Consider the following 27,341-nt stretch of genomic DNA (forward strand, 5'->3'; position numbering starts at 1 on the left):
ACCCAGAATAGAGAGTCATGTTGCCCTGCTAATGGAAGCAGTCAAGACCTGGGGTGTGTGTGTGTGTGTGTGTGAGAGAGAGAGAGAGAGAGAGAGAGAGGGAGAGGGAGAGGGAGAGAGAAGCATCAGGCCACCTGGAATGTAGTACCCTCTCTATTGCTCTCTTGGATTAATACAAATGCCAGTTAGTCTTCCTCTACTACCCAAAGCTGGTGAGCCCACCTGGGCTAGGTAAGTAGCAACAGTGACCAAGCACATCTGAAGGAGAGATTCCAGGGCAAGAGGAGACACTGCAGGGTTCATAGGCCAATCAGGAGCTCCTTCTTAGGACCTTTCTGAGGTAACCTCTAGATAGGTCAAAATGTAGCAATTTGTGATACAAATTCTGAAGGGGTAGCATTGACTGTCACATTTCCTTAATTATATGGCCTTGCCCATGAATTATGAATCACTGGTGGCCTGCATAGACATGATATCAGGGTATGGTATAGGGGATCCTTGTGCCTGATCTTGCCCTGACCTTGACCTTGGGAAATATGACCTACATGAGACAGAACAACAACCTCCATGAAAAGTTTTTCCTAATTTCTTCAAAATCTGTAAGCTTGAGATTTGTGAAAGAAATTACAAAACTGTTATACTAGTTTTGTCATAAAAAATCAAGGTAGTTTGAACATATTTGATAAATGGCCTAAATGGCACTGTCCTAAGTGGCAATAAGCCGTGGTTGTTAAGACAGCAAGGAAGTCCAGTTAGATTTTGCTTTGGGTTCCTCTGAATCACGACTCAACTACTTTAATCATGCTCCAGCTCAGGAAAGATGGGGAACTTTGGAAAAGGAGGGATTTCATTTGGGCTTTTAACAGGTTAAGGAGGACATTCTAGGCAGAGATCAGCTTGGGCAGAAGTTTGGAGGGTTTTGTGTAATGAAGACCCTAGAATGTTAAATGATTTTGAGTGAGAAATAAGGATGAAAAAGCAAGTAGAGGCCAAAGTGTGATGGTTTCAAATTAACACATTTTAGCCATTTCTGCAACAATCCCTTTATTTCCTTTTTGGTGTGGATCTGGTATACCCTGCAAGTAACCAACTTCCCAAGAGCTGACAGTTTCCTTTGTGTTGCCCTCAATATTCCTTAATGCCTTGCCTGGGGAAGGAATGCCTGCTTTTATTGACTGACAGATGGGGTTCACCTCTGAATGAACTCAGTAGTTATACATGAGTCCTTCTGGGATTGGGGAGAGGCAAGAAACATGTGTTGAAACTATGCCTTTCAATGTTACAAGAGAACATTATGAGAAATAATAATCTTTGCTTCAGGACTTGAGTTACTAAGAAAGAGCACGAACCTTCCTGACGGGGCCAGAATGGAGTTTAGAGAAAGGTGAGGCGGAGTGGGGGCCTTTTTAGTTCCATTCACATTCCGCCCTGACACTAATAGCTTCTCTCTGAATGAGCCAGCTGGAAGGAAATGTGAAAGCAGACTCCGGAGGATTGACTGTGTGAACCAGAGAGGAGCTCAGTGAACAGCTGGTTCAGCCCCCTCATTTTCCAGGCCTGGGGAAGGTGTGGGGAAGTCTCTGTGTTTAGGACAAAGGACGCATCTGCTAGTTCTCCCTCTCCTCTCTGAAAATCAGATCTCTGTTTTTCAGACTAAATGCACTACCTGCCGCACCTCCAGCATCACCACCGACTCCAATAGTCATGTAAATTCGCTGAGGTCTCTGGCTGCACAGGTGTGGGCTCAGCCCCTGAATACTGAAACCCATTCCCTAGGCTGCCGATCCCAGACGGGAGGCTGCCCCTGGTCACCGGGTCTTGCTGCGCCTGCTCACCACCGTTTGACATCTGGATGGCTATTTATTTGGCCACATTGAGCTTTGCTTTGTGTGACACAAAATCATTGTAAAAGAATGCATTATTAAGTGTGTTTTCAAATAAGGGGGAGAAACTAGCCAGCTGTCACGGATTGTTTTATTGTTGAGAGGAAAATAAATAAGTAAAATGTGTACAAGGCAAAGCAGGAGCAGTTCCAAAGAGTGTTTAGAAGAGAAGTATTTTTGCATTTTATTGATGGAGGTTTGTAAAACATGCTTGCTAGTGAACCCAGGGCATTCATGTAAATAACCATCACACACACATAGGTCTTTATTATTTATACCGATGCAATTATGATATACTTACTATATTATGTACATTGACTTAGAAATAAATAGACTCACAGTGAGACATGTAACTAGAGACATTGCCAGTTGGCTGAAATTGGAGTAGTGAAGGTTGTGGACAATTGGCAGTTAATAATTAGCTAGTGCATAACAATAAAGAAGCAGCTATTTTATTTTATTTTATTTTATTTTATTTTATTTTATTTTATTTTATCTTTTTGTCTTTTTGTCTTTTAGGGCTGCACCCTCGGCACATGGAAGTTCCCAGGCTAGGCACCCAACCAGAGCTCTAGCTACCACCTATGCCACAGCCACAGCAACAAGGGATCTGAGCCTCGTCTGCGACTTGCACCACGGCTCACAGCAATGCCAGATCCTTAACCCACTGAGTGAGGCCAGAGATCAGACCCACATCCTCATGGATGCTAGTCAGGTTAGTTAACCACTGAGCTACAACAGGAACTCCGAGAAGCAGCTCTTTAGAAGCACTTTTGATTTTTGGACATTTTATCCTAGATCCTCAGATAGGAAAGGTCAAGACACCCATTCGTTTCAGATTCTGAAACAGAAATAGAAGCATAAAACTTCAAGAATGTCATGACTGATATCATGTGTGCATTATTTCATCTGGCCCTTAACAAAACCCTGAGAGTTAGTAAAGAATCCCTTATTCCTTTTTTTAATCATCATTTTGGGGGCATTGAGTTTTCATGGAGTATGTGATTAGCTGGAGTTAAACAGCTGAAAAGTACCAGAGCAAATAATTTTGCAAGGGCTCCGGTTTCCTTCATTTGACAAATATTCATTGAGTTCCTATTATGTGCTAGGCATAGGGACATAGCAGTAACTAATACAGGAGAAACACAATAAACAAATGAATATAAATATAAGAAATAAGAAATGCAGGGCAAGGGGATAGAGAGTGGTTAATGAGGTGTGCTTCAGCTGAGCAGGAAGCTCTCTCTGAGGAGGGGACATTTGGGCAGAGACCTGGATGGAGAGAAGGAATGCCCATTCTTCCTTGGCTCTAGGGGAGAGGAGCCTCCTAGGCTGAGGCCCTGAGGTGCGAGTGTTTGGCAAGTTTAAGAATAGCAAGGAAGCCTGTGGGGCTGGAGCTCCATGAGCAAAAGGGAAAAATGGTTGGAAATGAAGTTAGAGAGAGAACCAGGGGCCAGGTCATGTGGTGCCTTAAAGGGTTAGGCCATGGCAAGAAATATAAACACTATTTCAGGGCTGAAGTGTCAAGCTACCTGCTGAGTGGAGAGCACACTGAAGGTGAGCAAATAGTGGAAGCAGGGGACCAGCTGGGAGCTTATAAGCAGTTGTCAGGGTGAGAGGTGATGCGGGGAGAGAAGAGAGGGGCAAAATGCAGATAGAGCTGTTGCGATTGGTTGATGATTTGATGTGGTGTATAGGAAAAAGAAGTCAAGGATTCTTCCTTTGCTTTGGTCCAGGTAACCCAAGAGTTTTGTCATCATTTTCTAAAATAAGGTACACTTTGGATTTAGGTGGAGGGGCATCGAGTGTTTATTTTTTTTATTTTTATTCTTTGTCTTTTTGCTATTTCTTGGGCCGCTCCCGCGGCATATGGAGGCTAGGGGTCGAATCGGAGCTGTAGCCGCCCACCTACACCAGAGCCACAGCAACTCAGGATCTGAGCTGCGTCTGCAACCTACACCACAGCTCAAGGCAACGCTGGATCCTTAACCCACTGAGCAAGGCCAGGGATCGAACCCACAATCCTCATGTTTCCTAGTCGGATTCGTTAACCACTGGGCCATGACGGGAACTCCTCGAGTGTTTATTTTTGCATGCGTTCAGTCTGTGATACTTAGCAGGGAATAAAGTGCAACTATCAGACTGGTGATTGGATATATTCCCCTCTTCCAGGGAGAGGTGGTCCTAGAGATATAAATTTAGTAGTATTAGGATATAGATTATATTTAAAGCTATGAAACTTGATGAGATCACTTTTAGGAGTGAGTTTGGATGGAGATGAGAAACGTCCCAAGTCTCCAACTTTTAACAACTGTCAAATAATAAAAGAGAGGACACCTCCTCCCCCATCAAGTTTTAAAAAAAGAAAAAAAGCTGAGCTTATTTACATGTAAGGCAAGAAAGTCACTGAGTAGTTCTCTAAAGAATAAAAGTCAGAGTTTTTAAAGCCTTAGGAAAAGGGTTACATGGTGGTCATGCCAATTCAGAATTGAAAATCACCACTTTGGATAGGAGAGAATGAATTCATAAGTCTGTACGTGCTTGGTTAAAACAAGTCCCTTGTTCATTGGTTAAGAGTCTTAAGTGAAGTCCAGGAAGGGCCTTGTGTCCTGGGGTCACTTGAAACTCATGGTCATTGATCATTTTCAGCTGGTTAAAACTACCATGATGAAATACAAGATTCAGCAGTGAAATCTCCTAGGCAGTTACTGCTGGGAAGTGGAGAATGTTTCTTTTGTACAGCCCAGAAAATGGGAGGATGGGGGTGGGCATCTGGCAAGGAAGAGTAGAGAGGACCTGCCACTGAAGTGGGAGACCAGGACTATGGCAGCCAAGGTTCACTGAGATGTGAAGAATCCAAGAAGCGGGGAGGACCAGTGGGGTCCAATGATGCTGAGAGGTCTAGTAAGATAAGGACCAAGACTTATTCATTGTAGCTGCAGTGTGGGGTCTCTAGTGACCTTGACCCTAAGTAGTGGAAACAATCCTGATTTTATTGAGTTTAAGAGAAAATAAGAAGTGAAAAGGGGAAACCGAAACATAGATACATCTTTAGCCGTGAAGGGATGATGGCTGAAGAAGAGTGTGACAGTCAAGGAAATTTTTTCTTTTTCTTTTTCTTTTTTTTAGATGATATATGTTTGCTACAGATGAGATTGACTTCATAGAGGAGGGAAATTTTTAAAAATTATTATTATTTTGTCTTTTTAGGGCTGCACCTGCAGCACGTGGAGGTTCCCAGGCTAGGGGTCTAATCGGAGCTGTAGCCACCAGCCTATGCCACAGCCACAGCAATGAGGGATCTGAGCAGCATCTGTGACCTACACCACAGCTCACGGCAACACTAGATCCTTAACCCACTGAGCGAGGCCAGGGATTGAACCTGCAACCTTATGGTTCCTAGTTGGATTTGTTTCCACTGCACCAGGACGGGAACCCCTTAAATTGTTTTTTTTTTAAATTATTTATTTATTTATTTACTTTAGGGCCACACCTGCAGCATATGGAAGTTCCTAGGCTAGGGGTCAAATTGGAGCTGCAGCTGCCAGCCTGCACCACAGCCATAGCAACACCAGATCTGAGCTGCGTCTGCTATCAGTACCACAGCTCACAGCAACACCGGATCCTTAACCCACTGAGGGGAGCCAGGGATCCAACCCATGTCCTCATGGATACTAGTTTGCTTTGCTACTGCTGAGCCACAACAGGACCTCTGAAGAGGGAAATTGTCGATGGAGGAGAAATGGCAGACTATCTCAATAGCGGATTTTTGGGGGGGAGTGGTGAAATGAGCACCTAAGTGGAGAGACAGCCACTGCTGAGGAGTGTAGACAGCATATCTGTTATAACAGGAGAGAAAGTCGTGTATATAAATACTGATACCTGTAAGTTGGTAGATTCTGCTTCTCTTTTCTCCATGAAATAAGAAACAAGTTCACTAGCTGAGAATGTAGGGGAATGGGAGGAGGGGATTGGAAGCCTGAATAGTGGGGCTAGAGAGAGGGAGGCTGAATTGAGCAGGATTCCTGGGCAGTCCTGAGGAAACTCTTGAGGTGCATGGCCCTGACAAGTGAGACTTACCAGTATCTGGTGTACTCTTCCTCCTCTTCAGCTCCGCTTCTCTCTTACGTTCACATTTAGCTGTTCAGGACAGTGAAGGAGGAAAGAAACAAAGGAGTTGCAGTTGTTTGCCAGGGAACTATTATGGTGGAATTGCTGTAGCGATGAACCCTAAGCTGGAGATATGAGGGGCATGTGCCCAGGGGAAAAGAGTGGCATCAAGAGTTGGGGGTTTCGCTCTGCCTAGATGCCTTGTGGTGCCTGGAAGGGGCTCAGGATATCACACCCCCACCAATAATTAAAAACCCTAAAATAGTCTCAGCTGTAGCCAGTCAGTAATGCCCTCAGTCCAGAGTGCATTTCTATACTTTTCCCCTCAGGTAGCCTTGGGCATCACTTGGGCACCCGAAGGCCCTTGCTCCTACTTTCCCCTCTCCTTTCCTTTCCACCTCCAGAGTCCAACTCTACTTGAGCCAACAAGTCTTAAGTCACACCTTCACCCCATAAGTCTGTGCTGGTGAGAGCCCTTTCAGTCTGGAGCTTCACATTTTCAGAGGGAAGCACCAAAAAGCCAAGGTTTTCTATTGCTTAAGTGGGTTGCTTCTTATGGCATAGATTTTCTCTATGCTGGCAACCCCTATTCCTACAAGAGGTTAGGATGGAGGGGTGCAGGGAGTGTGAAGGGAACAGAGAGCCTCTTTTCTGTACGTAAATGCAGTTCTTTCTTTATATTCTAAATTTATACACATTGTATTAACTTTAAGTAGAATGCAATTCTGTGTCAGCGCTTCTGATTTTGGCCAACGACCTCATTCATGTAGACTCTGTTTTTCTTGGTCTTTTGTCTTTTCAGGTGACGAGGCCCTCCTTCTGGTTGACTGCCCCATTAGGTCTGTCCAGCAAATTACTATCCATCTCTCTTTGGGGGACCATGTGAACCCCGCCCACTGGCAGAGTTCTAGCAGTTCCTGTAAAGGCGGGATAAAAATGCTTACTTTCTCCCCAGTATTTAACTTTGAAGATGCACAACTATTTACTGGCAGTTTTGGATATAAAATGCTTTAAGCTTATGTCTTTAGGGATGACCCACAGTGACACTCATAACTCCTTATTAGGCCATGATTCAGCCCTCAAAACCCTTCCTTTGAGTGATTTCAGATTTGTTTTTATCTTTGAATATATAACCTGGCCTTTATCCATATTAAAAGCCATCTGCCATTCTGTGCTCACTCACAGATTCTTAAGTGCTTCCTGAAGTCTAGCCCTATCCACTTGGTTCTTCAAATCCAGGAAGAAGTTAATCCCATTCCCAAACTTTATGATTAAAAAAAATCACATCATTCTGAAACAGGTAAATATTGCCTAGATTTGATATTCCTGTTGCTTAAAAATTACTTAAAATTTGAGCTATGCTGATGACACAGACATAGAGATGCCAATTTTTATTCACATGGGGGTAATTGCAAGTAGTTGGTTGTCAAAGCTTTCTCACACCTCCCATGCTGTTGCCTTGTTCTGGAGCACATTCTCACTCTGCTCTTAGCCATTGACCTGTGTGGATGCTGAAGGGAAAATCACCATGCAGAAGTTTGTGGGGGTCCATGAAGGGTGGTGCAAGGAGCATGAGCAGTAGCGTCAGGCCAGCCTGGTCTGTGACTCTGCCCTCTTACCTGCGGCCCATGTGGCCACAGTCAGAGTATCTAACCTCTCTCAGCCTGGGTTTTCCTGGGCTGAAAATAAGGACCAATAATGTACATATTCACAAAGTTGTTGTAAGAAGTGTATGTAATCACACATTTAAAGCGGTTAACATGATACCTGGTCCATATGTGCTTAGTTCATATTATTAGTTCTTTATAAGTCTGATAAACTCAGGCCTGCTCCTAAATAGACCTAGTGTGGTCTTGGACCACACTTCTCTCAGCCACATTGCTCGTTTATAAAACAGAATTGATGTGAAGGTGAAATGAGATGGCTTCTATATGAAATTTACTAGCGTAACTTCAGACCCCTTTCAGTCATTCCTCTGGGCCTTTTTGTAGAAATGCTGCAAAAGAGGTATCTGGGTACTAACCAATTCAATTACTATCTCTTGAGATTAGATATGGGATAAAGTCAAATATTCTTTTCTAGATGCTCAGAACCCAGCACCTCCAACTCCAGTCTTTGGAAAGCAGCATGTTTCCTTTAGGAAGGAGAACATAGAACGCCCATTCTGTTCTACTCGCAGGGACACGTGGGCTTTCCCCAAGGGCACCACCTGTTAATGAAACAGTGGTGAGGTCTAGAAACCAACTGCCACCCAGATATACCCAGTTGTTTCCTTAAAATGTGTGAAGAGGGTTGAAGGCAGAATAGGGCCTGGAGGAGTGCATGCTGGAGGTGATGTGGAGGAATCTACAGAGGCTGAAAAATGCTTCTGCTGTTGTTGCTTCCTTTTCTTCTTACTCCTCTTCCTTTTCATCAGATCACTCCAGGTGGTTTAGCAGTTACTGGTAGAGCAGAAAACCAGCCCACTCATGGTAGAGCATGGTCTCTTGAGGCCAGGTAAACCTGGCTTCAGTTCCTGATTCCGTCATTTGCCCCTCTTAGCCTCAGTTGTTGCATATGTAAAACAGAGATGATAATGCTTATTAGCCTCAGTTGTTGCATATGTAAAACAGAGATGACAATACTTATCTCAGAGAGGCACTGTGAAATTACATGGGTTAAGAGCCCAGCATAATCTCTGACCCATGGAGGCTGCAAAAGAAATTCTGGTCCCTTCTTTGCCTCCTTCCTACCCTCAGTCTTGCTGCTAATCTACCTCCTAATCAGAACTGAAACTCAAACACTTACTTCTTTAGCAGAAAAAGCCTTGCCTGCCATAAAGCATTAGCAAATACTGCTCGAGTTGGGGGTTTCTGGAAAGAACTGTATAAGAGCATGCAGCCCTGTGTTTATTTAGTTTGTGGATATATTATGATTATTTTTCACCACGTGAAACCCACTTGAGGTACTGTTAAGCAAAGAAATAATACTTTCGCTCCTTTTCTCTCAACCCTTCTTTCTCTCATGCATATCAGAAAGATTAATCATTTGTGGTTCCCTGGACCTTTGACTATGGGAAAACTCATCACCTGGCTTTTTTTTTTTCCTGAAAATAACATAATTGTCAAAAACTCATAACTTCTGAGTGCAGTTTCAACCCTTTCATTGATAAGGCAATAAGCCTAGCAAACAACATTAGATGAAATTACAAGTCTGAACATATTGTAGACTGGTGCATTATTTGGATGAGATGAATTAAAGTTCTTTGTAAAGTTGCACAAGTTCTTATAGGCAGAATAGACTTTGGATAGAGCTATTAGACCAAGCTGTTACGCAGCCTAGCCTCATCTTCCAGAAATCTTTGGCATGGCCTTTGTCACAAGAGTCAGACTTCTTAGATCTGGTTGCCCTTGGTAGAAAATGTACATTGAGGTCCTGAGGTCAATTCAATCTACTAGTGGCTTGGTCTTTTTCCCCCTCACTTTCCAATTGATATCATGAAAGCCTCTTATGAATTTTCTTTTATAAGCAATATGAATGACAGCTGAAGACACATCCCAAGCACAAAGATCAGTATTCTCTTTGTTTTTTATGTTCAGGTTACATCTCCTTGGAGTCACCGACAAACCTACCTTCCCTTCCTCCTGATTCTTTTGCATGGAATCTGACCTGGATAATGAAAGATTCCTTCCCTTTCCTGTCTCATCGCAGCCGATATGGTAAGTATATTTTACAGTTATTTGTGATGTGCACTCATCATCTCATGATTAAAGAAACTGTGAGTTTCATTTCTTGGTGTCTGCCTTGTCAGAGAAGGCTTTCCATCCTTGTAGTCTTTCACTGAGACCCAACTTCACAAGACCATTCGCCCCAGGACTGACCTCTTCAGACTGACCGCAGCACTGTGTACCCTGGAGGAAACAAAGGGCTTTGTTGCTGCCATAGCTCATCCCCCAGCCTTTATGAGTGTAGTATTCCTGACGTCTCCTTACCAATCATTAGATGTAATGCTTATTTGAATTTTGACTGTGGCTTTCTGGATACAGGGTTCTAACTCATGAGAATTTCTGATCTCTTGAGAGATGGAACCTCTTGAGAGAAGATTGTTATTATGATGGTTGCAGGTCTTCTGGGGCCCTTCAAGCGATTCCCTGACATTTAGGTACCTCCTTAAAAGTACTCAGATTGTTCTTAGATATTATTTTAGCTCATTTCATTCTGCAACAACCTCAGAGGTAAGGAGGCCAGGTCCCATCCAATTTTTACAGACACAGAGTGGGTTTTCTAAGTGTAAAACCAGAATTCTTCCCTTACATTCACTTTTCATCCCAGAGAGCTACCTCCTCGAACTGCTTGGCTAAGGCCATGTTTATGAGATGTGGCATTCCTTATCCTCTGCATTCATCCTAATAGCTCACAGGAGCTGGGCCTCTGCAGCGGAAAGGGTAGGTGCGGAGAAGAGCTGATGTATCTGACTTGGACTTTTTTCTTCTCTTGAACCCCTCTAGAGTGAAGCCCATGAGGGCAGGCACTATGCTGGGTTGCTCCCCCCTTATCCCATCACACAGAAGAAAGTCATAGAGGCTCGTACTTGATAAATGAATGCAGAAGGCCTTCAGAGATGGAACTCATTCATCAGGCCTGATTCAATTAAGTATTTATGAACCCAGCAAGCACTGAGTTCTAGGTTCCCTTCTGGGCATATTTACCTATTTTTGCCATTAAATCTCTGCCCTTTGGCCTGAGCTTTTTCAAGTGCACCTAACAGAGATTCCACTTGCTAGTGTCCCTCATCCGTAAAGCAGTGAGTCTTAGTTTGTATTAGCTGTACTTTCATGTCAAACTTAAAAAAATAAATGCATCAAAAGCCCTAGGGCAATTTAGGACCTTACTCTGCTGGGATGTTTGCTGCTACTCACAAGCCTCTTCTGTGGGAGGGGAAGATCAGTAGTTGTCAGAAGATTCCAGATAAGAATTACTTCTTGATTTTATTTAAGCCAGACATTGAGTGTCATCTTAGGATAAAGGCAGGTGTTCATAAATAATTGAAATCTGGTCCTTTATACTTTTATTGCTTTGTAAAACCAGATTTGTGATAGAACCAGTCTTTAGATAACATTTTTGAATTTTCTCTCAAAGTCATTCAGTATCTCTACAACTTTTATCAAATGCAAAATGTCCAAAAAAAGCAGGCCTGCCTTCTGCATGACCCAGAGCGTATTGCATGTGTTCTCTCTGAAACATCAGAAAGAGGTTGTGGGTTGAAAGGAGGAAACTGGAGCTCCTGTTGTGGCGCAGTGGTTAATGAATCCAACTAAGAACCATGCGGTTGCGGGTTCGATCCCAGCCCTTGCTCAGTGGGTTAACGATCCAGTGTTGCCGTGAGCTGTGGTGTAGGTGGCAGACGCGGCTCGGATCCCGCATTGCTGTGGCTCTGGCGTAGGCCGGTGGCTGCAGCTCCGATTGGACCCCTAGCCTGGGAACTTCCATATGCCGCTGGAGTGGCCCAAGAAATGGCAAAAAAAAAAAAAAAGAAAAAGAAAAAGAAAGGAGAAAACCACTGGAGATTATTTAAACTGCTATATGTCCACTTCTTGTCTCTGATATACCTACTTCCTCTCCCTGGGCCTCACCTTTCTCATCTATAAAATGAGGGTGGGGTGGCATGCTCCTCGGGACAAAGGAGTAGATCTGGAGGATTCCCCGGATCCTTTTCCATTGCTCCCTGTGGCCTAGAATCCTCACGGTTTCCCTTCTTGGTAGAACCCAAACCATTGGCCAGACATTGTTCAAATGCTCCGTGAGACTGCCAAAGTCAGCACCATCACTGTTCTTGAGTCTGGGTGAGAAGAGGTGATTCTTGACTGGTGGCTCTTTGACTCAATGCAGTGGTAATTTCAGAGCATTGTCATCTTCTTCCTATATTTAATTCAGCTGAGACTTAGAAGGACCCACCTGTCCCCACCACATTTCTGTGCCTGGTTTAGTGCCAGATGCTAGAGGTGATAAGAAAAACACACATGTGAGAGATTTGCTCCTGCTTCTTAGAGTTTATTCTCCACATAAAAAGTTCTGTAGGCAGCTCAGCCCATTGCCACAAGGAGTGCCTCTGAGGCGCGGAGGTTGAAAGCAAGCTAGTTCTGAGAATCACGGCAGAGCAAACTGAAGACCAGAGACTCCTGTCCCCTTAAGGATGTTTTCCCTGCTCAGCCACATCTCTTTATGACCCAGAGAGGCCACAGGCTCACTGGTGATAAATCCACACCTTTCGACTGCCGTGAAAGACATTTTGAGAAATGTTAACAACTTCATTAATTTTAAGGCCTCAAACTTGGGCAGAGAAATTTAACTGGAAAATTGCTGCCTGAAGGGATAGTTCTTTAGACAGTGAGAAGTAACCAAGATTCAGCAAGTTGATGTGGGCCCTTGAGTGGTGGAGCTTGGTGCCTGGCTGGCTGTCTTCACCTGCCTTCTGGAGGTGGAAGGGGCGTCTGCGGGGGAAGTGAAGGGAAGGTGGCAGGGTCGCATCCACAACCCAGCCATATGCATCATGATAGACAGTAGCGGGCCGGCCCTCTCAGACAAGCTGTCCAGTCCTAAATTGCGTAGGTCTTTCTTTTCACTGGTGTTTTATGAGAAGAGACGAGGTGGTGGAGAGAGGCTAATAAGATTTACTCACCCCAGCCAGTAATTATCTGCTTGAGGAAAAAGTTTGACCTACCTTTTTGAAGTCTCCCCATATTTCTTCTAATTTACATTGGGGCCTTTTATGTTGTGTAAAATATACTCTCTTCAATGGCATTTGGTATCAGATTCCAGCTCTTTCTTATCTCTTGTCTTGAATGATGGGAGCCGGCTAATTTCATCAGCAGCAAACAGAGCTGTACATTCTTCCCCAAGGCTTTGAAGGAGGGGAGGCATCTAAAGAAAAATCTTTTTTTTTTTTTCCTTTTATCATGTAGCTGTGATGCCTTAAGAGTTATTTATAGGCTTGGCTAAAGGATTGGGCTCTAACTCCCTATCCAGATAAAAATCTGTTTCATCCAGTAACTCCAGGTAGCTAAGAAATTGAGGGCCCTGGGGGATTTGATCACCTTGAGTTCTAGAGCCACAGAAGCAGATGATATCCTGCCCAAATTTAATTCATGTTTGCCCATTCTGGGTATAGGATAATTAGATCAACATTTAGAACAAAATAACCAAAGGTTCTACCTGGATGAGGAGTAGAAAAGAATTTTAATTTATTGGGGGAAAAAAAAAAAAAAAACAGTACCTCGCAAAACTCTTCCACAGCCCTTTTTCTCACTTGTTATAAAATTGTAGTGGGTGAAAATTATTTTATATTTAATTTTTATATAAATGCAAATTGAGGGCTAAAGATACTTATTAAGCACATGCTCCCAAGTTATGGAGGTGGTAAGCATTAGAAAAGATTTCACACAGATTTTCTGACTCCAAGTTGAGTGCTCTTTCTACCATATCACAGAATTAATTCAAATTAACTCTGGGGAGAGGGTTTTAATTTCCTGGATAAGCTGGTGTTTGCACTGAATGACCAATCTGGTATCCAAGATCTGGGCTGCTGTAGGACCAAGACTTATCCCCAAATTGAGACTTTCCAGGTAGGCCGGGTAATTCACTTCTTCCTAAACGTGGATGTTGGCCTCCCAGGTAGCATGAGTAGTCTTACCTCCCCTGCCATAGACTCTGGTCCTTGTTATGGGTCCAATATACCAGAGATGTATATTGAATCTCTAACCCCTAGTGTCTGTGAATGTGACCTTATTTAAAAATAGGGTCTTTGAAGATCAATTAAGGTGGGTCCATACTGGATTAGAGTGGGCCCTAATCCAATATATCTGATGTCCTTACAAGAAGAGAAAACAGAGATACAGGTACAGACACACGGGATGAACACCATGTAATAATGGAGGCAGAGATTAGAACAATGCATCTTCAAGCCAAGGAATGTCAGAGTTTGCCAGCAACCACCAAAAGCTAGGGGAAACGCATGGGACAGGTTCTCCCCTACAGCCATTAGAGCACGGCCCTATTTACACCTTGATTTCAGACTTCTGGCCTCTAAAACTGTGACAATAAATTTCTGCTCTTTCAAGCTGCCCATTTTGTAGTACTTTGTTATGACAGCCCTAATAAACTAACAGAACCTTCATTCCTCCAGTCTTCCAATGTCCAGAATATTGAATCCTGGAAAAGAAAGATTACTCCCAATAGGTCAACATTAGGGCACAACAAAGCCATTGTTGGATTTTAAATAAAAGTTCTATTAAAACTTTGTCTGCTTTCAAGCCCATTGGGATACATCCAATTTAGGGACTGGTGCTTTTGGAAACAAAGAAAGATTAGACTTTTTAATTACTTCCCCTGCTGATGTTACCACAATCACCAGTTTTGTTAATATATCAATTTCTTTGATTGAAAAGACTGAGTAAATTAAATCTTTCTCTCTCTCAAATAAAAAAAAAAAAATCAACCTACAGAATCAAAATGGAAAACAAAAGCGCCCTCCTGCCCCTTGTGGGATTTGCTTCATAGCTCTGGCAGAAAGTCAGTTTGATCACATTTCTGAAATTACATATTTAATGTGGCTGGCGGTGATCAGCCATTCTGCCCTCAAGAGCCTGTAGTCAGTGAAAAGCAGCTCCCTGCCCTCTTGACCATTGTCAGGGCTGAAAGCTTTCTTACTAATTCCTCTGCCCTGATAGGCCAGGCCTTTTTGTATTCTCTTCCTAGCCCCAGCCTTGCTCCACTGAGCTGGGAAGTCAAGTTCTTTCCCAGTCCATGCCGCTGTGTTTTTATCTACAGCATGATAAGCACATGGCTCTGGATGCATTCATCAAAAAGACTGAGTTTCAAAGGGGATGGCAGTGCCAGCTCTCATACAAGAACAGCAGGGTACGTCTGTCACCCGCAGACCAGTGACCTGCTGGGGACCAATGAAGTTGACTTAGGTATTTCAAGGAGAGATTTGTTTAAAATGCTCCACCCGATCATGTTTCTTGCCTTTAAAATGAAGACACATATATCGACTCAATAAATACCAACAGTTTATCTCTATGTTACTGGCAGACTGAGGAGAAACAGAAAGGAAACAAGTCAGATTTAAAGGTAATAAAAGAATTATTAACCAACTGACACAAATGCAAGAAAATCAAGTCAAAAGAGATCCACTTAAAAATGATTGTCACAGACATGGAGTTCCCGTCATGGCGCAGCGGAAACAAATCTGACTAGGAAACATGAGGCTGCAGATTTGATCCCTGGCCTCACTTAGTGAGTTAAGGAACTGGCGTTGCCGTGAGCTGTGGTGTAGGTTGCAGACGAGGCTCAGATCGCGCATGGCTGTGGCTCTGGTGTAGGCCAGCAGCAACAGCTTAGACCCCTAGCCTGGAAACCTCCATATGCCACAGGTGCAGCCCTAAAAAGACAAAAGACAAAAAAAAAAAAAAGATTGTCACAGACAGAGAGGGAAAGGGATTGACAAAAGAGAAAGAGAGGTAGATGAGGGAACGGAAATAGAGATGGATCAACAGACAAATGTGGAAAGGATCATTCAGGATTGTGTGGTCTCCTAGCCATGTATTCTTTCTCCTGTTGACATGGTCTCAGCTCTCATTCCTGGGCAGGTGGCTCCCTAAAGCTTGTTCCAATTTTTAGCCATCTCTTCCCGAGGGTTGTCGCTGCATTCCTACCTACCTGTCTGAACCGTTTCCCCCTTAGTGCGTTCTCTGACACCACAGAGAATGGGAGGATGGATATAAACATTCAACTGTATCCCTGGTTCTGCTCTAGGAATGGCTATGATAAATACAAATAATACAAGGAGCTCTTCAGGAAGAGGCAGACATGCCTTCTCTAGGGCAGGTGCAGTAACAGAGGCTTGTTCAGAGCTCCCTGAAACACAGAGAGGAAGAGCAGTTCTGTAGAGGACTTAGGAAGGGAGATGTTCTGGAGACAGGGAATGCTAAGCTTGGCCTTGGACCCCGGGGACCACTGAGAACAGTGAGAAGGGCTTTTTTTTTTTTCCTTTTTTAGGGCCACACCTGTGGCATGTGGATGTTCCCAGGCTAGGGGTCAAGTCAGAGCTACAGCTGCTGGCCTACACCACAGCCACAGCAGCAGTGGATCCAAGCCGCGTCTATCACCTACACCGTAGCTCATGGCAATGCCCGATCCTTAACCCACTGAGCGAGACCAGGGATGGAACCCGAGACCTCATGTTTGCTAGTCAGATTCGTTTCCGCTGCGCCATGACAGGAACTCCCAGAATCTTATTTTTAAAGAGGTTCCCCCAGTTATGGTGAAGCAACTATACTGATGTGCGTTTACCCACACCAGGATGGTACGGGCCCTGCACTGATGCAACCCTTAGGGCAGCATGAACCCATTGGGCTGACAAAGACCCAAGGAATGAAAGTGATGATATAAGGGAGCAACAGATGGGGGTAACATGTGAGTAAATTCTTTGCAGCCCACATACTGAGAAAATATGAATCATTGCACATGCCTCTTCTGTTGAGGGGTTAGATATGGGCTCTGCCAAGAAGATGGCCTGGGTTTGAATTTCAGCTTTGCTGCTGGCCTGGGGCAGATCATTGATCTTTCAGGGCCTAGTTTCCTCATCTGTAAGATGAAGCTATTTGACCACACTGCCGCAGCCCCTGCGAGTCATAATTTCTAGGACTTTCTCCTAGTCATCTATTCAAGTTTTGTTAATCTGAGGTCGCCTCTGACATGAAGTTTTGCACCTAAGTTTGCTCTTGACAAAACATTTCATTTTAAGAGGATTTTCTCTCATTTCTCTCACTCTTGATCAGTCATTTTCCTACATATGTTTTGGACACATGTCTTCCGAGGCTGGTTAGAAATACTCTGTATACAATATCTCAGATGTCCCAAAGCTGTCAAAACAAAAATTCCTCAGCTCACTCATGTTGCTGAATGTGCTTTTTTAGACTGAGAAGAGCAAAATAAGCCTACCCGAAGTAAAGTCACAGCTTTGAATTCTAAACCAAAGTTATGTCCAGCCCAGGAACTGTTTTCCCCTTAGACACATGTCTTTTCTGCAGTCAACTAAAATGACTTTAGAAATAAGAGGGGTTATGGGAACATCCATACCCTTTACTAAAAGAGAGACCCTCGGGGGTAGAAAAGTTCAGATTAGGGATTGAGAGACTCAAGTATACTCCTAGTTTGCCCCTGGATTGTTGAGCAAATGTTGCAATTTCATCTACTGAGTGTTTATTAAGAACTCAACTAAGTACAAAACACTTGCTTATGCACTGGGGATGCAAAGGAAACAATACGTGGATTCCTTGACCTCTTAGAGGTTATAGTCTAGGAATCATGATGATTCAGGGCCACAGATAACTAGGCTAGAATCTCTATGAGGGGCAGGAGCAAAGAGCTTGGAAAATCGTAGATGCTCATTGGATGAGTAGATGTATGATAGATAGACAGAGAGACAGAAAGTGACATTTAACATCTTCTCTGCCTTCCAGTTGGATAAATTAGACTCATCCGTAATTGCTTTTATCATGTGACATGAAAGGAAAGAAGTACAAACTAGGAAAGTGGTTTTGTTCATGAGAAATATCAGGGAAGCCCCAGGTTTTGTGCAGTGGGCATCATACATTTTGGTGGCATGGCTCAATTTGCTAGATTTTTCCTTAAAACTCTTTAAGTCCCTAGTCTTGTTCTCTGGAACCTGAAAGCACTTTTCCTTTAACCATGATACTGTCTGAGTTGGGATTTAATGTTGTGCAATCCAGCTTCAAAATTCATACAACTACACAAAAATACTAGTTCCCCACCACCTGGAATAACCTCATTCCTTCCTATATTCTTTTTTTAAATTTTTTTTAAATTTTTGTCTTTTTTGTCATTTTAGGGCTGCACTCTTATCATATGGAGGTTTCCATGCTAGGGGTCAAATCAGAGCTGCAGTTGCCAGCCACAGCCACAGCCACAGCCACAGCCACTCAGGATCCGAGCCGTGTCTGCAACCTACACCACAGCTCATGGCAACGCCGGGTCCTTAACCCACTGAGCGAAGCCAGGGATCAAACCTGCAGCCTTATGGTTCCTAGTCGGATTCGTTTCCACTGCGCCACCGATGGGAACTTCCTTTCCTATATTAACAAACTCTCTAGCTAAACCTTTACCATCTGTCAGAATCCTATTATCCTTCAAGCTGAAGCCCCAGAATTGCCTCCTCCATGAGTTTCTGGTCCTTCTGGCAGAAGGTCTCTCTTGTTCTGTGTCCCCCTGGCTTCACCATTTCTGCTTCTGTGAGGGTCAGGTGGAGTAGGTACCTCTCTTCCACTGGATTTGGAGTTTTGGAAGGTCACAGGGTTCTTGCTAGGGAAGCTTGCTATCTGCCTTTATTGAGGTTGGAATCAGGAAGGAACCTCGTCTTCACCTCCAACACCCAAGAGAGCCTCACCTGCAAAGACAGAAGAGTCGGTAGGGAGGGCTGTCTTGCATGTTCTAAGGTCAAGACCTCCCAGGACCATCAGGCTTCTCTGGTTGTGGTGGTTACCACACTGCTCAGAGTACACCTCCAACTGTCTGGTTTTATTTGGGTGGATGTGATACTGAGCAGTGTACAAACTACTAGGGTTTCACCATGCTCTCAGGAGCCAGGCTTATTCTGCTAGAAGTGCCACTTTCCACATAAACGCCTCCTGGAAATTGCAGTTAGAAAACTGGACTGGAAGTTCAATCTGGATTTTAGTCTTAGCTTTCTTGCTTCTCCAGTCCCTAGGCTCTGCCACTTTGGCCAAGTCACTTTACCTTCCTGAGCCTCAGTTATCCCATCTATAAAATGAGGAGGCTCTAACTTCAGAATGTTAATAATTTCCAACTTTCTGTTCTGACATGAAGAGCCAAGTCCCATTTCTTCAATCTGTGATATTGCTATGGCCACAGATAAGAGAACTTTCTATGCTGATCTCCCACCATTGTGGGCACACACCCTCTTCTGAGACTGTCTTCCGAGGCTGTGTTTATATAATTGATTGATTGAAGGAGACTCGGCCCTTCTTTGCTGCAGCTTGATTATAAGTGAGCTAAACAGATGTCTTGAATTGGGTGATTGGTTCCCAGATGCATTCTAGGGAACAAGCTGGAGAGAAGGAAGTGAATGATTTCAGTTCTGGGCCCGACGACAAATGAATAGTGGTTGTGGGCGGGGGGCAGGCAGGGGGCAGGTCTTACAAAGTATGTGTCCAGATGTTGATGGCAGCTGGTGGGTTAATATCAAAGGTGACTGGTGGGCCAAGTGCTCCTTTAGGAGATAACCCAGAGGAGGGAGTAGAAGCCTCTCATCATCTGGGCCTGAGCTGTAAGTCAGGACTCCTGGGATTCTGCTGACCAGCTGGCTAGAACCAAGTTAAAGAGCTTGTTTCAGACATCTGTCCACAGGAAAATTGGTCATAGAATGGCGGACATGGGAGAGACCTGAGAATCATTTCATTCCATCACTTCATTTTTCAGATGAGGAAACAGGCCTAGAGACTTGCTTGAAGTAATACCTCAGAGCCAGCGATAGAACCTAGATCTTCTCTCAAGGTCTAGCATGATTTCATTTCTAAAGGGAACTTGATCAGCACATCAAACAACAAGATTGAGGAGTTCCTGTCGTGGCGCAGCAGAAACGAATCTGACTAGTATCCATGAGGATGCAGGTTCGATCCCCGGCCTCGTTCAGTGGGTCAGGGATTGGGCATTGACGTGAGCTGTGGTGTAGCTCACAGACGCAGCTCAGATCCCAAGTTGCTGTGGCTGTAGTGTAGGCCAGCAGCTGTAGCTCTGATTTGACCCCTAGCCTGGGAACTTCCATGTGCCAAGGGTGCAGCCCTAAGAAGCAAAAAAACAAAACAAAACAAAAGATTGTGTCAGAGCTTCAACAAGGTTTGATGTAGTCAGCATTCTGCCTTCAGTGGTGGACATGGACCCCTTTATTGCCCTCTGTCATGGCTGAGCCTGGAGCCACTTGGAAAACAGCAGTGATGGCTGCCAGCACTTACTAATACTCAATGTGTGAGTCCGCACACTAGGTGCTTGAAATATGTGTTGTGTTTAATCCTCCTCACAATTCCCTGAGGAATAGGAGCATCCCTGCTTTAATCCCCATTTTAAAGTGAAAAAAAAAATTGAGCCACAGGGAGATTAACTAATTTGTCCTGAGATAACATAGCTAGTAAGTAACCAAACCAGGCTTTCGCCTTGAGCAGCCAGACCCCATGCAGGGGGTTCTGATTACTCCCCAGACATGCTGATGTCCACCCTCCCCCTTGAGGTATTGATATTAAACAAGGCAAAGGAGGAAGGTGTCTGTTCTAGTCAGCAGCATCTCCCTAGGTCCTCCAAGGTCAGATCAGTTCAGCTCATCTCTAGCTTCCTGGTAGTAAATCTGAGGCTCAGGGAGACCCAGCAGGGTTGATGTGTCCTGCATATCCGTACATACTATGTCATAGTTAAGAAAGCACTTCCACATTCATTACCTTATTTGATTTATTATTTTTTTTATCAGCATCAGTATCGTGATAATTCTCTCTGGTTTATCCATAAGGAAATTCAGACTCAGGTGTTTAAATGAATTGCCCCAAAGCACAAGGCCATTGGCCCAGAGCTGGAAGAGTTTCCAAGAACTCTTTGGTGATCTTTCCAGTTCCCTCCCAGGCCACCCCTTTTCTCCCCTCTCTTGTCAGCATAGCTTCTGGCCTGTGCACAGACCTGCTCTTCAGCAGGAACTTCCTGCCACCGTCGAAAAATAGCTTGCTGGCAGAAGAAGACATTTAGGATGAGCAAAGCCAGAAAGCCTTATTGGAGATTGAGCTGTCAAATCATTGGGAAATAGTTGAATCTTAGCTGTGTATGTTTTTGCCAGCTTATTCCAGAAAAACACAAGTATGGATTTTTAAGAATTTTTTACGTTGTTTAAGGTATTGTTTTGTTTGCTACTCACAGCTTTGAATAAAAATAGTAAAAATACAAGGTTAGGACATGGATTTTAGTACCAGTTCTGCAACTCACCCCCATGCATCCTTTGGCAAACTCTATCATGTACATGATGCTTCGTACAGTTCTTTGTTGAATATAAAAACCATGTTTGTCAAGAATACATGGGCATTTGTACATGCCACCCATGAATCAATCCAGCCTCAGCTTAAATGTGCCAATAAGCCGAGCCTGAGGAGATGAGAGCTGGTGATTCAGTAACTCTGATTTTTAGCCTGGCCCAAGCCTCTTGCTGCCTGGAGAATGGCATTGGGAAAGGCCTCTACAGGAGTTCCCATTGTGGCTCAGCAGTAATGAATCCAACTAGTATCAATGAGAAGGCAGGTTTGATTCCTGGCATTGCTCAGTGGGTTAATGATTCAGTGTTGCTGTGAGCTATGATGTAGGTTGTAGACGTGTCTCGGATCCCACATTGCTATGGGGTAGGCCAGCAGCTACAGCTCTGATTCAACCTGTAACCTGGGAACTTCTTATGCCATGGGTGCAGCCCTAAAAAGACAAAAAAAATAAAAGGAAAGGAAAGGAAAGGCCTCTACAGCCAGAAGTGCCCTCCACACTGTGTGTGAAGGACTCCCTAACCAGCCGCATGACCCCGAGTAAGTCTTTTCCCTTCCCCAGGTCTTGGTGTTTTCACCAATGAGAGAAATGGCCTCAAATGTTGATTGAAGTCCTACCAGCTGACTCTGTGTGTATCACTTAAGGCAGAAACACCAACTTTCGCACAGTGCAACAAAATACTAAGGAAATGGCCATGTGCCATCAGTTGAATGCCCCACGTAAATACTGTTGCTCATGGTAAACAGGAAGCTGTGTTCAAAAGGGCGTGACTGTGTAAATTCTGAATCAACTAATGTGCTCTGGGAATTTCTCTCTTCCAAGCACATGCATCATCTCACTGAGCCTTCCTATCAGTTCCGGGAAGTTAGTCTTAATCCCTGAGATAACCAAGATTCAGAGAGAGAGAGAGCACTGCACAGCTGACAGCTGGCAGGATTGGAGTCAGATCTCAGCTCTTCCCCTGAGAAACAGTCATGATGGTGTAAGGTTGCTTAATGAATAAGATGTATGGGCAGAGACACAGGAAAAGACTGCAGAGCTGGGTTTGAGGCCCATTCAGCCAGTGAGGAGTGTCAGACTCTGTGTCAGGCTCTCCGCATCCCCACAGTTAAACATCAGGTCACGGTAATCTAGAGACAGGGAAATAACCCCCAGGCAAAATCACAGTCTTCGGCAAAAGCTGATAATTCTCTGCTTTCAGAGGAGAATATACAGGGCCAAGTGTACAGCTGAGTAAACTCTCTTGTGGGCCCCCGATGGCCATAGAAACCTTGCCCACTCCACCCTCTCTTCTGTTAACTAGGTCCCAGGTAGGAAGCCAGGCAGCGGAAGCCCAATCAGTCACTTCCTCTCTGAATAACCTCAGATGTGACTTCATTTCTCTAAGCCACACTGTTAAATGGGGCTAAAAGTCCTGCCTACCTCATAGGGACTCAATAAGATAGTGATATAGGGTGTCTAGCAGTGTCTGACCAGTAAGCCCTCAGTAAATGTTATTAATTATGATACTAGGCCTTTATGGAGACCGTCCCTCTATAAACACACACCTCGTGCTACCAAAGTTGAGTTCATAAGTCCAACCCCAAGCTTGACTTCTGGAACACTTGTAATAAGGGACACAATGAAAAGGAGTGAAGTATCATGGGACTGATAAACATGGCACGCTTCCCTTTTTTAATGATTCTACTTTCTTCACTCCAAACCTCTTAATGGACCAAGGCTGAGCCATATCAACCAATGGGCTCCGGTGGCCCTGCCCAGCTGGCCCCTGCCTGCTGTGGTTCCCTGGAATCCAGCCATCTTTGGAAGGAGATGTCTTAAAATTTAAAGGAGGCTACTGGTTTCCTAACTTGAATTGTTTTAAGGAAACTTAGGAAGCTAGTGGGAGGTCTCTGGGTTTATAGGGTCAGGATGAAGGAGGTACAAAGGACCTTGATCCAAGGGATTCTGGGGGAGCCCGAGGTCCGTCTAGGTACAAAGGCAGACTTTTGCCCTTTCTAAGTCCACCCAGGGGAAAACCTGAGTGTCCAAAGTACACCAAGGCTCCCTATCACCCTTCTACGGCATTCTGGATGAGGCTGGAGCTTCATGCCATCTCCTTCTTGAGATCCAAGAAGCACCCTAGGGTCTAGAAGCTCAGAAAATGGCCTAAGGAAAATGAGCCTGAACCTGGTGTTTTTAGAGAAGACAAGTCCCAGGTATTTTGCTCAAAAGGCACTAAGACCAGCTCAGAAGAGAGAAACCTGTGTTGAACTGTTATAACAAGTAAAATCAGAATGTAGAAAAGCTCAATCTGATTTCACTCAAAATGAGCAGTAATGTTAACTCCATTCCTATTTAAAGCCACAAAGCACAGCCTTGACAGCTAGAAAGAGGCTGCTTCAGAGCAAGAATTTCAAAATATACCCATTTGATAATAAGATTATCTGCCTAGCCTGTTTTACTAGGCAGTCAGACCCAAACACAGCCAATTATCAGACTCTCCAGAGTTCAAGGATCTAAGGCATGATGACATTTGATGCTGGGATTGTATATTCTCTTGTCCGTTTGTCTAACATGCACACAGGCCCTATTTACCTTGCAGCATTTGAGCTGGCATGCCACACTTCTGTCCCAAATAGAAGTAGGGTGGCTTCAATTGGAGAAGAAAAGTCAAGATGGAGGATGAGCCTCAGAAGTTGAAGCTTTGGGAAAGGCACCAGTAGTTGTCAGTGTGGGATGGGGGTGGCCAGTATCTTTCCCTGCCATCCTCTGACTTGATCATTGACTAATATTGATGGGTCCTTTTGATAATCCCCAAAGGAGCTAGGCTTAATGGTTTCACCTTTCACTATAAGGATAATTTTTGTACTACAAAACACAAAATGTTGGATTGTTTTTCTTCTTGCATTCTGCTTTCAAAATCAGGTGCCTGGAAAGCAAGTCTTAAAGATTACAGCAGTCTGCAATATGGGGACACCAACTCATAGCAGCAGCTCAGCCCCCAGAGGCAGGTAGAAAGTCTTCAAGGCTGATAAAATATGTAGGCATCAAGTGGCCTGTCAACTCAAACAAGGCCTTTTTCAGCTTGACATTATAAAGGTGAATTGTCTGAATCGTGAAAGGGCGAGTGGTATTAACCTTAGGAACAGGAGGATGGCAGCTCCTAGAGAGCAGCTGGTACATAAATCTCTGCTGGTTGAGAAGTAGAAGATACTTAATAGAAGTGTAATTAAAGGATTTTTTTCCTTCCCCCCTAAACTTAGGTAGTTTGGCCAGCATCAGTGGGAATTACTTTGCTGTCACTCCAGGGGCAAGGCTAGTGTCTGTGGTATAACTAAGAGACGTCCCAGTGACTGGCTGCCTGTACTAGACTTGGCCCTGCTTCTCCTCTGCCTTATGAAATTCATAGCAGGAGGCTCATCTTGGAGATCAAAGTAGCAGTAGCTCCAGAAGCAGCTGTTAAAATGCACAGTGATAATTGGGAGTTATAACCATTAGCACCACCACACAGATTGGTTTATCCAATTAGTTATAACCCTTCTGAGAGCGAGGACTTTGGAATCTCAAAAAGGTACAGTCAAGAAGGAGCTTTAGAAGGCTTCTAGTCTGGATCTCATTCTGAATTTGAGGAACTTGAGGCTGGGAGAGGTAGCTTATTCACAGTAACCAGCAAATCACCGGCGGAGTTGGAGCTGGAACCCAGGTTTCACTGGATAATATTTTCCAGAATCGTCTAGTCTAAACTTATTTTACAGATGAAGGCACCAAGTTCCAGACATGAGGATAGATTGGCCAAGCCTGGCTACCAATCAAATTTCCCATATTTCCATCCTCTGTTCTTTGAAATAAGAGTGGATGAATAATTTGCGTCTTGGCACATGCACTATTGATCCACCAGTGAGCATTGAGAGCCTCCTAGGTACAAAGCACTTCAGCCCCTTTGGGTAATAGACAGTGAGCAAGGCAGGGGAAGGAGAGGATGAGTGTGTCCCAAAAGTAGGGCAGATGTGGAATGATTGGACATAAAGATGATTCTTGCAAAGAAGCCCAGAAAAAGATCAAACAAAATCCCAGGGCACAGGCCTTTCCTGCCTCTCTTCTCTCTCTCCTCACCCAGTGACCTTCCCTGTTTGTCCCCAAGAGAGAATAAATTCAGATTAACTCTCATAACCTTGGCATTCTTCTCCAGAGGGTGGTTAAAGAGTAGATGATAGGGCTGGCAAACAGGGCTATGCGTAGCTTAAGTTCCCTTTGGGCCTCTCTTAGTGCAGGACCTGATGAGAATTCTTCCTAAGTGTCAACTGTGGATCAGACTCATGTATATAGACTCATGTACTCATTCTTACAGCAATCTCCACAGGTAGATACTGTCATCCTCAATGTGTAAGTGAGGAATTGAGGCTTAAGAGGTGAATTTTCTTGCCTGACAAATTGAGACCTAACTGTTTGCAAAGCCAGGCCCACTTGACCTCAGGCTCTCTCCAATTCCCCAGCTATCCTCACAGGATGCAAAACTTTTCATTGTCCAGACTATTAGCTGTTTGTTTGTTTTACCTGCCTTCTCTGAGGATGCCTCCCATAGTCTGAGTTATGTAAAGCATCCCCTCATCCATATGGAGCTCAGGCACCTGTGACTTGACAGCTTGCCATACCTGGAAGGGTGAAGGTTGTGAATGAGATGAAGGCCAACTTCCTGGAGTGGAGGAGTGGAAGAGTTTGCTCCACTGACTGTTGGCTGTCATTGCAGGTCTGGAATGCAGCTTTGACTTCCCCTGTGAGCTGGAGTATTCCCCTCCACTGCATAACCGAGGGAACCAGAGCTGGTCCTGGCGCCGCGTCCCCTCTGAGGAGGCCTCCCAGATGGACCTGTTGGATGGGCCCGAGACAGAGCATTCCAAGGAGATGCCCAGAGGTAAGGGTCGAGGCCACTGCAAAGTGTCCTGGATGGGCCAGGATGGGGTTAGGACACCTATTTCTGTTTGAGACTTTGAGGCTTCCCCACCCGTGTTCTATCCTCTTACCTTTGAAACCTATTTACAATATCTGTGCCTCTCCGTGTCTTCTTGGTCTGTACAAGGAAAAGGAGGATGCAAGTCCAGTTTCAAGATCAATCCAACCATTTACTCTCTTATCAGTTAAAGGAAATAGGATTTTATAGCTCTCTTTCGTGCAGATTTCCCAATGTAAGATATAGACTAAACTGCTGATCGGTTTGTTCATTTGGTATGGGATTGCCAGATAAAACACTGGAGACCCAGTTAAATTTAAGCTTCAAGTGAACAACAATTTTTTTTTAGTACAAGTATGTCTCATGCAGCAGTTGAGACATACTTATACTTGAAAATTATTCCAATTATACTAAAAAATTCAAACATTGACTGTCCTGCATTACCAAATCTGGTAATCCTAATTTGGAAGATATTATATAATTGAATTAAAAGTCCGTTTCAAAGACATTAATGAATATTCAGACTGCATATTAGTTTTGCAAGGTGCTTCCAGTAGTTCTCAGCTGTTTTATGAACATCCTCTTCTGAATTATCAGGGCAGGAAAAGGTAGGCTCAGGATAAGTAGCGGGTGCTTGTTTAATACTTGCTGAGGTTTTGGAGAGAGATGTGGAGGCACTAGGCCCTAGTTCTGCCTCCAGGTCTGTCTAAGGCAAATCTCAGCACTCCCAATTCCTTGGACCCAGAAAACTACTGACCCAGAATTCACAGCCTGTATTCCTAACACTCAAAAAGAAATAATAACCCACATAGTACTGGACTTACTGGACATTAGAGTTGTAATTTTGGTTTGCAAAGCCCTTCCAACTCTGCTATCTCATTAGATTCCATTTTTTTGAGGGAGGCAGATCAGATCAGAAACCTAGGGCTCAGAGAGGGAAAGCAACTTGCTAAAGATCACACAGCTTGTATGTTTGGGTTCAAGTCTAGATGTCTGCCATGATGAGTCTTAGATAAGAATACTTTCCTCCACATCACGTTTCTATCTTTGTAGCAAAAGCTGTGTAAGAGCCTGCTGTGGGACCCGTTCTCAGGGGTGATTATCTCAGGCAGATGCTGTTTAGAAGCTAACAGGGACAGGGCTCAAGTAAGCTCATGGGGAACTAATAACTAATGACTAATGCTCTCAGGCTTCTACATCAGCCTTGAACCCTGAACTGTGAGGGTTCTTTTCTACACACTCTCCCAGGCTGATCTTTAGTGTTTTTATGACTCTCTTGAAATTTCTTGACCTTGATTTATATTTTAAGCTGCTTTCACCTGGATATTGGTATGTAA

General features: G+C 44.1%; 1 protein-coding gene across 1 annotated transcript in view; it reads left to right on the forward strand.

The window, feature by feature from the left end:
- Positions 1–26,335, forward strand: part of LOC125128491 (ALK tyrosine kinase receptor-like) — a 211,975-nt gene extending 185,640 nt beyond the window's left edge. The window contains exons 2-4 of the mRNA XM_047782819.1: positions 9,572–9,691; positions 25,804–25,968; positions 26,295–26,335. Of these exons, the coding sequence (XP_047638775.1) occupies positions 9,572–9,691; positions 25,804–25,968; positions 26,295–26,335 (326 nt within the window). The remainder of the gene's footprint in view (positions 1–9,571; positions 9,692–25,803; positions 25,969–26,294) is intronic.
- The last annotated feature ends 1,006 nt before the right edge of the window (positions 26,336–27,341 follow it).

Source organism: Phacochoerus africanus, chromosome 5 (assembly GCF_016906955.1).
Source record: "Phacochoerus africanus isolate WHEZ1 chromosome 5, ROS_Pafr_v1, whole genome shotgun sequence".
NCBI lineage: Eukaryota > Metazoa > Chordata > Mammalia > Artiodactyla > Suidae > Phacochoerus > Phacochoerus africanus.